The 12,474-nt window shown below is 35.4% G+C and overlaps 1 protein-coding gene across 2 annotated transcripts in view; it reads right to left on the bottom strand.

The window, feature by feature from the left end:
• The window catches only part of ANKRD26 (ankyrin repeat domain containing 26), a 124,734-nt gene that overhangs the window by 50,222 nt on the left and 62,038 nt on the right, over positions 1-12,474 (bottom strand). For both annotated transcript variants that reach the window (XM_054592025.1, XM_054592017.1), the window contains 2 exons: positions 2,052-2,103; positions 1,646-1,787 (listed from right to left, as the gene is read on the bottom strand). In XM_054592025.1, coding sequence (XP_054448000.1) covers positions 1,646-1,787; positions 2,052-2,103 — 194 coding nt within the window. The remainder of the gene's footprint in view (positions 1-1,645; positions 1,788-2,051; positions 2,104-12,474) is intronic.

The raw sequence follows: 12,474 nt of genomic DNA, 5'->3' as shown, positions 1-12,474 counted from the left end.
ATTTGAAAAAGGCACAGTGACTTAAAGTAGAGAAAATACAGCCTTTTCAACAAATGGTGCTGGAACACCTGGATATCCATATGCAAAGGAATGAACTTGGATCTATAACTTGCATCATATGTAAAAGAGAAAACAAAATGAACCATATTTAAATGCAAGACCTAAAATGATAAAGTTCCTAAAGGAAGACTTAAAAGAAAACGTTGTGACCTTGTGCTAGGCAAAGTATTCTTACACATGAACAATAAAAGCAAAATCCATAAAAGAACAAATGGATAAACTGGATTTCATCAAAAAGAAAAAGTAGCCTTGCCAGTGTGTCTCAGTTGGTTGCAGTGTTGTCCCCTAACCAAAAGGTCACAGGTTTGATCCCTGGTTTGGGTGTGAAACGATCTCTGGTTTGGGTGAGAAACAATCCCTGGTATACGATAGGGGACCAATTAATGTTTCTCTCTTATCTTCATCTCTCCCTTCCTCTCTCTCTAAAAAGCAATGAAAAAATGTCCTCTGGTGAGGACTGAAAAAAAAAGAGGATGAAAAACTTCTGCTCTTCAAAAGACACTTGTGAGGAAAACAAAAAGACAAGCCAAAGTCTGGGAGAAAATTCCTTGTAGAAAAATATGGCTGACAAAGAAATTGTGTCTAGAATATATAAAGAACCGTCAAGACTCAAGAAATATGAAAACAATGTAATTTTTAAAATGGCAAAAAATTTACACAGATAGTTCAGAGAAGATATACAGATGGCAAATAAGTACATGAAAAGATGCTCAACATAATTAGTTATTAGGGAAATGCATATAAAAACCATAATGATATACATACTGCACCCATCAAAATGGCTAAGATTTAAAAAACCGACAATACTAGATTTAGTGAAAATATGGAGGAACTGAAAGTCTCCTATACTGCTGGTGGGAATGGAAAATGGTGCAAAAGAACAATTTGGCAGTCTCTTAATAAGGGATATAAAAGGGTATGAAAAAACCTTTAGGAGTGATAGATATTTTAACTATCTGGGCTGTGGAGATGAGTTCATATGTGTATACACATGTCAAAACTATGAAACTATACATCTCATATATGTGTAGTTTACCTAACTAAGTTGTTGGAAAAAAAGCACTTACAGGAAAAAATGTAAGACAGTGGCTGTAACATGGATGGAAAGAGGATATGAAATGATGCAAAATGAAGCTAGAGGATATTGTGGTGTTCAACCTTAGAGCAATGACAAGTAAAGGCTGGGTTTTAAACACAATGAGATTTCAATTTTTTAAATATATAATTATTACAGTTGCAATGTAGACCAATAGTCCAGGAGATGAAAAGTGAGGAAAAATAGTTATGAGGTTATTTCAGTATTCTGGGAGGGAATCTTCATAACCTGACTGTGGGTGAAGGCATCAAAAGAAAGAGTCAATAAACACACTAGGCACTGACATTCACACTGAGAAAGTAGAGTGGAATTATCATAGCTCTTTGAATGAGAGCATATAATCGCTCACACTTTATAGTAATATAAAACATATTTCTTAGGTAAACAGCTATAAAACACATCAGTGCTCTATTGTTCAGTACTAGAGAAGTTGTGCATCTATTATTACAGTATACATAAAAACACCTTATATTTATCCAAGAGTCCTACCTTTACAATCCATGCCAAGTTGTTCAATTAGTAACAAGGAATTCTTACAACTGGAGTAAGGCAACTCACAATGTTCTGAAACTGTTTCAGATGACTGAGTTAAGTCATCAAGGTTATCCATGGAATTAAATTCCTCTTTGACCTACAAATAAATAATACTGTTTTTCAAAATGTTGGTAAAATATATTATGTATAAATATCCACCTTTTTATAAACGCAAAAACACAGATATTCTTAAAAGAACTGATTTTTATAAAAAAGATATCTTTATTAATAACTAATATTTCTAAATTACTTTCTCCAAGTACATGTCTCTACAAAAAGGAAAATTTTCTATTTTTGCTCTGTATCTATTTTAATTTTTTTACTACAAATAATATTTTTGATAGTTTATTTTTTACAATACCTTGTTCTCTTCACTAGATGTTTTCTCTTCATGAGATGTTTTCTGTGCAGACCTAAAAAGAAAACAAACAACTGTTCTCAGGTAAATATTAAATACTTGAGATACAAAGAATAGCTAAACCTGTTGTTTCTTATGTAAAATGTCTGCATTTGTAATTTTCTATAAGGGGCATTAAACAATAAATAGAAAGAATAACTGACATTAAAGGACAAAGAAAATACACTACTAATAATATTAATATGAAGTACTAAATTCAGATCAAGCTGATAGTCAATGCAAAAGGAAAAACACGTTTGTTACTTGCACTATTTGATAGGAAGAAATAATATACCAAGGTTTTTTATTGTCATTTTCAATAAAAACAAGTTTTTACTGGCACTAAGACCTAGTTGGAAAGTATTAGTTAAGCCCTTATATGAAGGAAACCTTTTTATGATAGTCATGATATTAGCTTTTTGAGGACTTACTATGCAACAAGTGGGCATTATTGTGAGCATTTTACATGTCTTAGGAGCATTTTAATCCTGGCAAAAAAATCTTGAAGGTAGGCAATATATCAGGTATTTTACAAAGAAATAAAATAAGGCATAGAAAAGCTAAGTCGCTTGCCAGAGTCTATAGAGGTGGTGAATAGCAGATCCAGAATTCAAACCCAGGAAATCTGGCCTCAAAACATGTGTTTTGAGAACGGGCAAGATGGTGGCATAGGCAGACATGGCTCGCCTCCTCACACAACCATATCAAAATTACAACTAAAATATAAAACAACTGTCACTCAGAATCATCAGAAATTGAGGTGAATGGAAGTCAGACAACTACAAAATTAAAGAAACCCCCTCCATCCAGACTGGTAGGAGGGGTGCAGATGCAGAACAGACTGGTCCCTTACCCATGTGTGGTGGATAAAAATTTGGGAGGGATATCTCAGGAACGACGAGTCCCAGTCCCACACCTGGACCCCCAGCCCATGGTTTCAGTGCTGGGAAGATAAGTTCTCACAACTTCTGGCTGCAAAATACAGCAGGGATTGACTTGGTCCAAAAGACTGCTGGAGCCCCAAAGAGTTCCTCTTAAAAAACCCACACATGAACTCACCTACTCAGACTCACTCCCTCTGAGCTCCAGCATTGGGGTAGCAGCTTGAAAGGCACCAAGTGACATACTGGGAGAAACTGAAGTGTCTGGCATAGGTAAGCAGAAGCCATTGCCACTTTTCCCCAAAGAGCCACACAGCCAGAGAGCCAGCAAGCTGGTGCCATATTTGAGACTCCATCAACCTGGTTAACACTGTTTGCCTCACCCTGGAGATCCCCTGAGACTCTGCCCCACCCAACTTATAAGCCTACCCAAGCTGCTTTTCCATATGAATGGCTGGTCACAACTTCTCAAATCTTCTCAAACAAACAACAGCTGACCTCATTGAGCCCCAGGCCCTACACTAATAGCCAGCAGCCAGACTAGATTCACTGCTCGGCTTTGCTTAGGAATCTCCAAGTCTAGCACAAGTAGCAGCCATTTCAGATTGCTTTACAGCTCAGGCAGGGTTGCCCCAGGCAAAACACGGGTTGGGGCTGACATTGGCCTGTACCACCTGGGAAACCACAGGGCCAGTGCATCCAGTGGACAGCTACAGACCACATTGGAGTACTACCACCCTGCCCCTGCATAGCTGATCCTTCACAGAGGGCACAGGTTGGGGGTCAGTGGTCACAACCCCTTGCAGCTGACTGGCCTGGGTAAATCCCTCCCATTGACCTGCCAATAGCAACCAACGCTCAACTACAAGAGGAGGGTGTACTCAGCCCTCATGAAGGGTGCACCTTGAGTACCCACCTTGGATGATAGGGGAGGCTGTGCCATTGAACACTACAGGACACCTAGTACATTAGGCAACACTACCAAAACACTGAGTCAAAGCAGCTCTACCTAATACATAGAAATAAACACAGGGAGGCTGCCAAAATGCGGAGACAAAGAAACATGGCCCAAATGAAAGAATAGAACAAAACTCCAGAAAAATAGCTAAATGAAATGGAGATAAACAATCTATCAGATGCAGAGTTCGAAACACTGGTAATAAGGATGCTCAAGGATCTTAGTGAGGATCTCAGCAGCACAGAAAAGATCCAGTCAGAAATGAAGGATGCACTAATTGAAATAAAGAACAATTTACAGAGACACAACAGAGTAGAGTGGATGAAACCCAGAAGTCAGTCAATGATATGGAACATTAAAGAAGCAAAAAACAACCAATCAGAACAAGAAGAAAAAATCCAAAAAGATGAGGACAGTATAAGCAGCCTTTGGGACAATTTCAAGAGGTCCAACATATGCATCATAGGGGTGCCAGAAGGAGGAGAGAAAGCAAGAAATTGGAAATCTACTTGAAAAAAATAATAAACTTTCCTTATTTGGTGAAGGAAATAGGCATGCAAACCCTGGAAGCATAGAGAGTCCCAAACAAGATGGATGCAAAGAAGCCCATGCCAAGACATATAATTAAAATGCCAAAGCTTAAAGAAAGACTTAAAAGCAACAAGAGAAAAGAAGTTAGTTATCTAGAGTGGAGTTCCCATAGGCTGTCAGCTGACTTCTCAAAAGAAACTTTGCAGGCTGGAAGGGATTGGCAAGAAATATTCAAAATCACGAAAAGCAGGGGCCTACAGGCAAGATAGTTCTACCCAGCAAATCTATCCTTTAGAATATAAGGGCAGATAAAGAACTTCCCAGACAAAAAAAACTAAAGGCGTTCATCATCACCAAACCATTATTATATGAAATGTTAAAGGACTTAGGTAAGATAGAGAAGATCAAAACTATGAACAATAAAATGGCAAAAATACATATCTATCAACAATTGAGTCTAAAAAACAAACTAAGCAAACAGAAGAAGCGAGAAAGAATCATGGATATGGAGAGCATTTTGATGGTTGCCAAATGGGAGGGGACTATGGGGGAACAGGTAAAGAGATGAGGGGATTAAGAAGTACAAATAGATAGTTACAGAATAGTCATGGGTATGTAAAGTACAATACAGGAAATGGAGTAGCCAAAGAACGTATATGCATGACCCATGGACATGAAGAATGGTGGGGAGACTGCCTGAGGAAGTGTGGGGGGTGCTGTGTGAAGTAGAGGCAAAGAGGGAAAAACCAGGACAATGGAATAGCATAGTCAATAAAATATAATTAAAAAAGGATGTTAGATTGAGGAAAAAAATCGTGTTTCACAATATGCTTTGAAATAATACTTATTTTTAAGTATTATGATAGTAAATGAGTTTACATTATTCTATTTCTAGCTATAATTATAAATAATAATTTCTGAATATTACCCCTATTTTTAAAAAATAAAAAGAATTTTATATCTAGGCCATACTGAAAATATTCTTTTAATAACCTAAAGATGTTTTTGATAAACAAATTCATCAACAGGCATTCATTCATCATTCAATGGTTTATTCCCACATTCAAACTATAGTTACTGAGAATATAGTATGTGTTAATGGCACTGTTGGCATAGACCCAACGGTTTTTATACTTTAGAAATTTATAGTACAAAAGTAATAATTTACAATAGATTGTTACCAGTTTATTTTTCTGTTGCACATACATAAAATTTTCCTCTTTTCCCCAGAATCTAAAAGACTATTAATATAACCTAATACTTTAGAATACCTTACAAAATCATAGCTATTCATGAAGATAACTGTCAAAGGCACTGTAATATCTAGAATTTTTAAGAAATGATTAAGTTCTATTAAGTATGGTTTCAATGTTTGTTTATTATTATTTAATTTTTAAAATCTGTATGTGATCATATAACTTTTAAGTAATTATCTGCATAGTCAGTATATAAGAATATTCCAATGTGAAACCATTCTAAAGAAACAACCTCTTACCACAAAAGTGTACGTGATAGGAGTACTATGGACACTTAGCTCACTCTAATCTTTTTTTATTTTTAAAAAAATTTTATTTATTCATTTTTAGAGAGGAAAGGAAGGAGAAAGAGAGGCACAGAAACATCTATGTGTGAGAGCTACATCATCGGCTGCCTCTCGCACGCCCCCAACTGGGGACCTTCCCACAACCCAGGAATGTGTTCCGACTGGGGCAAACTCACAACCACCTTTTAGCTGGCAGGCAAGCACTCAATCCACTGAGCAACATCAGCCAGGGCAGTTTACTCTAATTTTTAAAATATAATGCAATACAATCTAGGAGCTTTCCAATACTTGGAAATGCAAATAAATTTAATATATGTCCATCTCTACTGGATCATTTCCAGTAACATACAGACGTACTCCGCAAACTCCCATTTTAAAATAAAAAAGAAAGAAAACTCCCTTGAACTCCACATTCTTCTTCCATCATCACCTGTTTTTCTATTGCCCCTCCCAGTAAAAATTCTCTAAGGAATTGTTTATACTTATTTACTAGAGTCTGGCTTCCATGGCAACTATTTCTTGAAACTGCTTATTTTAAGAGTCAGTTGTTATCTTAAACTTTCAACAGTGATACAGACTCAGCCTGTACACTACATATGGTGTTTTATTTCCAGAAAGAGTAATCATTGCTAATATTCCTTTACCTAGAAATAAAAAATTTATAGGTTTTACCTTCTACCATTCTGATCTCTTTCACTTAAACTGCTGTTACCATTCACTTTCAGTAAACCACCAGTTAGTGAATCAGCCTTCTCAAACGTTGGTATAATTACAGGTTATTATGATGTTCATTTCTCATTTTCATTTTTCTTTACCTCCCTCATTTGCAAGCCATGGCCACTGCTTTTAAAAAATTCATTAAAGAAGCCGATGTTTTCTAATAATTGTACTGATAAAGACTTTAGAAGTACTGTGAAATTCCAAATCTTACCTATATTAATTCATTTACTAATTCACAAAGCAGTTATGAAGTACTAAATGTATGCAAGGAAATACACATTCCTTGCTAAAAAGAAAGATACAAGTATAATACAATGTGACAGTTAAGAGTTGATTATGAAGAGTTTTAAGTGAACACAAGGAAGACTGACAGAAGAGGTAAAATAAAAAGAGGAAGTCACCAAGAAAACAAATGGTAGAAAGCAATTTTACTTAGAGATGAGAATGTGAACATAAAAATGAGGCACATAGCACTGAGGTGTTTCCTAGGAAATGGAAAGAAAAAGTATAAAATAATAAAAGCAAGTAGTGAGATGAGAGATCAGTCAGGGAAGAAATCTTGAAAAACCTTGAATGCTGCACTAAAAAGCTGGAATTCACTGCTTAAAGCAATGACTCCTAGACAAGGGAGTAATAATTCAGTTTCTTCTATGAATGATTTTTAAAGTAGCATGAAGCATGTATAACATGAAGGAAGAAATCAGAGGAATATCTTGGGAAAAAGAGTTTACTTTTAAATTACCCACATACTAGAGTGATGTCAGTCAGCATGATGGCTAAATAAGGTGTCCCAAGTTATGTGCTATGCACCACCCCCTGTGCCCCCCACTGCCTTTGCCACCATGAACGACAATGTGGCATCGATCCACACACAAAAGTGCCTTTGTGGGAACTGTGGGATCCAGCCACAGATGGCAAGGAATCTAAAAGAAATCTTACCCACCCTTACTTTGGATAACAAGCATACTGACCAGTCGCAGCTGTGAACCCTGAGTGCCCATGAATTGGCTCCAGCCACTCTCAGCACTTTCTGGCAGCCCCTTGAAAATGGTTTCAGATAATAATCACCCTCAGAGGAGAGAGCCTTTATGAAAATATTTTCATCAAAAAAGTTCCAGCACACATACTGGAACAACAAAAAAATACAAGTCTGGATGCAGTTGACAAGGTGGTATTAAAGACAGGAAGAGGTGACTGTTACTTCAAATGTAAACACAGCAATGAAAACCTTTAAGGAGCATGGAATAAACCAAGGAAACATGACACCAGCAAAGGAGCAAAATAAACTTCCAGTAACCAATCCCGAAGACATGGGCATATGTGATTTACCCAATAAAAACCTCAAAATAGCAGTTTTGAGGAAACTCAGTAAGTTACAAGAAAACACAAAAGGGCGCAAAAGGGCAATTCAAGAAAATTAGAAAAACAATATGCAAACAAAATGAGAAATTCAACAATGAGGAAAAAAATAAACAGAATTTCTGGAGTTGAAGAATACAATGAATAATATGAATAATGCAAAAGAGAGCAATGACAGCAGAATGACTCAAGCAGAAAAAAAAAATCTGTAAATTAAAAGACAGGAACTTCAAAATAATACAAACAGAGAGAACAAGATAAAGAATGAAAAAAAGTGAGGAAAATCTATTTGAATTATGGGATACCATCAAAAGAAACAATTTGTGCCCTGGCAGGGTGGCTCAGTTGGTTGGAGTACTGTCCCGTATACCAAAGGGCTGTGGCTTCAATTACCCTCAGGGAACATATGAGATACCTAGTTGTGAGTTTGATCCCTGGTCAGGGTGCATATGGGAGACAGCCGATCAAAGTTTCTCTCTCATGCTGATGTTTCTTTCTCTCTCTCCTCTTTCCCCTCTCTCCCTTTCCCTCTCTCTAAAATTAATAAAAAACACATTCTCAGGTGAGAGTAAACAAACAAACAATTATGAAATTACTGCCATTCCAGAAAAAGAGAGGGAGAAGGGGGTAGAAAGCTTATTTAAAGAAAACAATGGCTCAGAACTTCCCAAACCTGAAGAAAGATGTGGACATCTAGGTTCCTGAAGCTCACAAGTCACCAGATAAACTGAGAAAGATCTCCAAAACACATTACAATAAAACTGTCAAAAAAAAAAAAAAAGAAAAAAAAGAAAAAAAAGAAAGGCTTGTAGCTTATAGGGAGACCCCCATGAGTCTAACAGTGAATTTCTCAGCAGAGACCTTGCAGGCCAGCAGAGAGTAGGACGACATACCCAAAGTGTGCAAAGAAAAAAACTGCCAACCAGTAATACTTAGTCTAGCAAAGCTGTCTTTCAGAAATGAAGAAGGGGAGGGGGGAATAAACAAAAATAAATAAACAAACAATACCTTCCCACAGAGACAAAAACTGGGAAAGTTTATCACCACAAGACTTGCTTTACAGGAAATGCTGAAAGCAGTTTTTAAGCTTAAATGAAAGGAAATAATAAAACAACAAAAAAATCAAATTCAGAATACATTAATATTGCAAAATGATGGTGTGTTAACCAATTAACCCTAAAAAGTTAGTTTAAATAACTATAACTAATTTCTGAATAATTTGTAATGTAAAAAGAGGTAAATTGTATCATTAAAAACATAAAAGGGGGGACTATATGGGTAGAGATTGTTTATGCAAAGTTGTGATCAACATAAAACATAGCTATATGATGTTTTATGTAAACCTCATGGTAATCACAGAGCAAAAACTGACAGCAGGTTCACAAAAAAGAGAATGGAATCAAAGCATACTATTAGAGAAAATTTATTCAAAAAGAAAGGCAACAAGTGAGGAAGAAAGGAACAAGAGAGTTACAAAATAGCCAGACAACAAGATAGCATTAGTAAGTTGTTATCTGTCAATAATTTAATTTGGTTAATGTATTAAATTCTCCAATCAACAGGCACAGAGTGGCTGGATGGATTGAATAATAAGACCCAACTATCTGCTGTCTCCAGGAGACTCAATTCATTCTTAAAAATACTTAGAGACTTGTCATGAAGGGATGGAAACAAAAACAGTTGTAGCTATACTTATTATCATACGTAAGATATTTTAAGCCAAAAATTTTAACAAGAGAATAAGGAGGTCCTTTATATAATGATAAAAGAATCAATCCATAAAGACAATATAACAATTACAATATAAATACATATGCATCCACCATTGGAGCCCTAAAAATATTAAGCAGATACTAACAGAACTAAAGGTAGAAACAGACATTACAATAATAGCAGGGGGTGTCAATATTACACTTTCAGTAATACATAGATCATACAGACAGAAAAGCAACATGGAAATGTTAAGCTTGAAACAACATTAGATCAAATGGACATAATATTTATAGGACATTCTGTCCATCCTTTAAAAGGATTTAACAGATATCTGCACTCCCCTGTTCATTGCAGCATTATTCACAATAGCCAAGATATGTAAACAAAATGTTCATAAATAGATGAACGGATTAAAAAGATGTGGTATGTATGTATGCGTGTGTGTGTTTATGTAAGTTTATACTACACAAACATATATATACCTGGACACATATACAATGGAATTTTTTCAGCCATGAGAAAGAAGGAAATCTTGTCATTTTCAACAACATGGATACCTTTAGGGTATTATGATAAGTGAAATAAGTCAGACAGAGAAAGACAAATACTGTACAAGCTCACTTATATGTGGAATCTAAAATAGCCAAAATCCTAGAATCAGAGAGTATCGTGGTGGTAGCCAGGACTGGGGGAGTGGGAAAAATAAGAAAATGTTAGTCAAAGATTAAAAACTTCCAGTAATAAAATGATTAAGTTCTGGAAATCCAGTGAAAAACATGGTGATTATATTAACAATATTGTATTATAAACCTGAAAATTGTTATGAGTTTAGATCTAAATGTTCTTACCACAAGAAAATAACTGGTAATTATATGAGGTGATAGAAATGTGAACTAACACTACTGTGGTAATCATTTAACATAAGTGTATAAAAGAACACACTGTATATCTTCAACATATACAATGTTACATATCAATTACTATAGCTTAATAAAACTGGGAAAAATTTGGAAATTTAAAACAAAATACCCATATGCTGTTATATATAGTTCAAAAATAGTAATCCAATTAGTTATGATTTTCTTTGAAAATAAAATTATTTGATAACTTTTCTATATTATTAATGCTAGTATCTAATCTTAATATAGAAGGCTAGATTTACCAACAGAAAAGTATTAATTACATTTTTACGTAGTAAATGCATGCATAAGAATATCATTATTATATACTTTGAAAAATGTACAAAAAGACTTAAATTCCCTCTGAAGAAATTATTATTTTAGCAGTTGAGCCTGAGCCCCTAAGAATACCAAAACTAAAAATAAAACTAACAATATTTTTAAAAAATATAGTTATGCAAATAACCGTTCTGGTTAACACTAAGCATCTAAAAAAGGAGGGATCTTTCTGAGAGCAATTATTAATTCCTCTTGACCCAAACTTCAAAAATAAATTTATAATTATAGAATATGAGATAATCTTCATTTTGAACATAGTAAATGGAAGGCAACTTTTACACAAAAAACATTTGGTTAAAAAGTTGCCTCAAACTTAGGAAAAGACTAACAAGCAGCCATGGTAACATGGAGCCACCAGAACTGGTTTGAATTGTGTTTAATCAATCAGTGACCATCGGCCTCACTCACCAATCAATGTAGACCACTTCCTTCTGAAAGAAAGCCAGTCAGAGACAAGCTTATTTGAATAAACATGCCTCAGAGTGCCAACCAATCAACACCCCTCTCACCAGAATAATCATGCTGCTTCAGAGGATGTCAACCCACTTATGCCTCTGAAAGTCCACTAGTCCTCAAATCCCACTTGTCCAGAAACCATATATAAGTGGAGCAAGCCACTCTGTCATAAAAGACCGTGTCTGACCAACACAGCTCTCTCAGTGTAATGAGCAACAAATTCCAAATTCGTCTTTTTATTTCAGATATTGAGAGTTCATTAATCTTTGGCAAGATTTTTTTAAAGTCTTAGAATAACTTACCACCACTGTATTTTCTATTTCATAATAAAATATAAATGAAGTAAGCTATTCCTTTGATCCATGTTACCATAATTAAAACTATTAAATTAATAATAAAAATGGTAAGTAACCACAATATTGGGCATCTCTCCCTAAATGGAAAAGTATTCATGGAGAAAATAGGGCTTATTGGAAAGAGCCAAAAAGAGTATTTAAAATGCACATAACTGACAGGTAGAATTGTCAGAATGATTCCACATCAATCTTGTTTCTTATTTCTTTGCGAGTTGCATAATGTTTAAAACAATATACATAGGTAAAACTCCACTCACTGTCAGTATTTGTGTAGTACTGTACGCTTGGCCCTTTTCTAGGCACTGAGGCTATGGCAGTGAATACACAAAAATCCTAGACATGAGAGTGATGTAAACACATAGTAATGAACTAGATCGGCAAAATATATACATGTTAGAGGAGAAAGACGAAGGCAGATAAATGAAATTTTAATGTGTTGTGTGGGGAGGTCAGTAACATGTTAGGCTGGCCAAGAAAGGTCTTGCTAAGAAAGAGGCTTTCAAGTAAAGAACTAAAAGAATGGAAAGCACATGTCATCTGGATATCTGAGGAAAACGCATTCCAGACTGAATCAGCAGCAAGTACACAAGTATGCCTGGAGCATTTGCAATAGTGAGAAATTCAGTCTAGTT

This window comes from Pteronotus mesoamericanus, unplaced genomic scaffold, assembly GCF_021234165.1.
Source record: "Pteronotus mesoamericanus isolate MK-2021 breed Mesoamerican mustached bat unplaced genomic scaffold, CSHL_Meso_final contig_130, whole genome shotgun sequence".
NCBI lineage: Eukaryota > Metazoa > Chordata > Mammalia > Chiroptera > Mormoopidae > Pteronotus > Pteronotus mesoamericanus.
The sequence above is the reverse complement of the archived record's forward strand: the minus strand, read 5'-3'. Positions and strand labels throughout refer to the sequence as shown.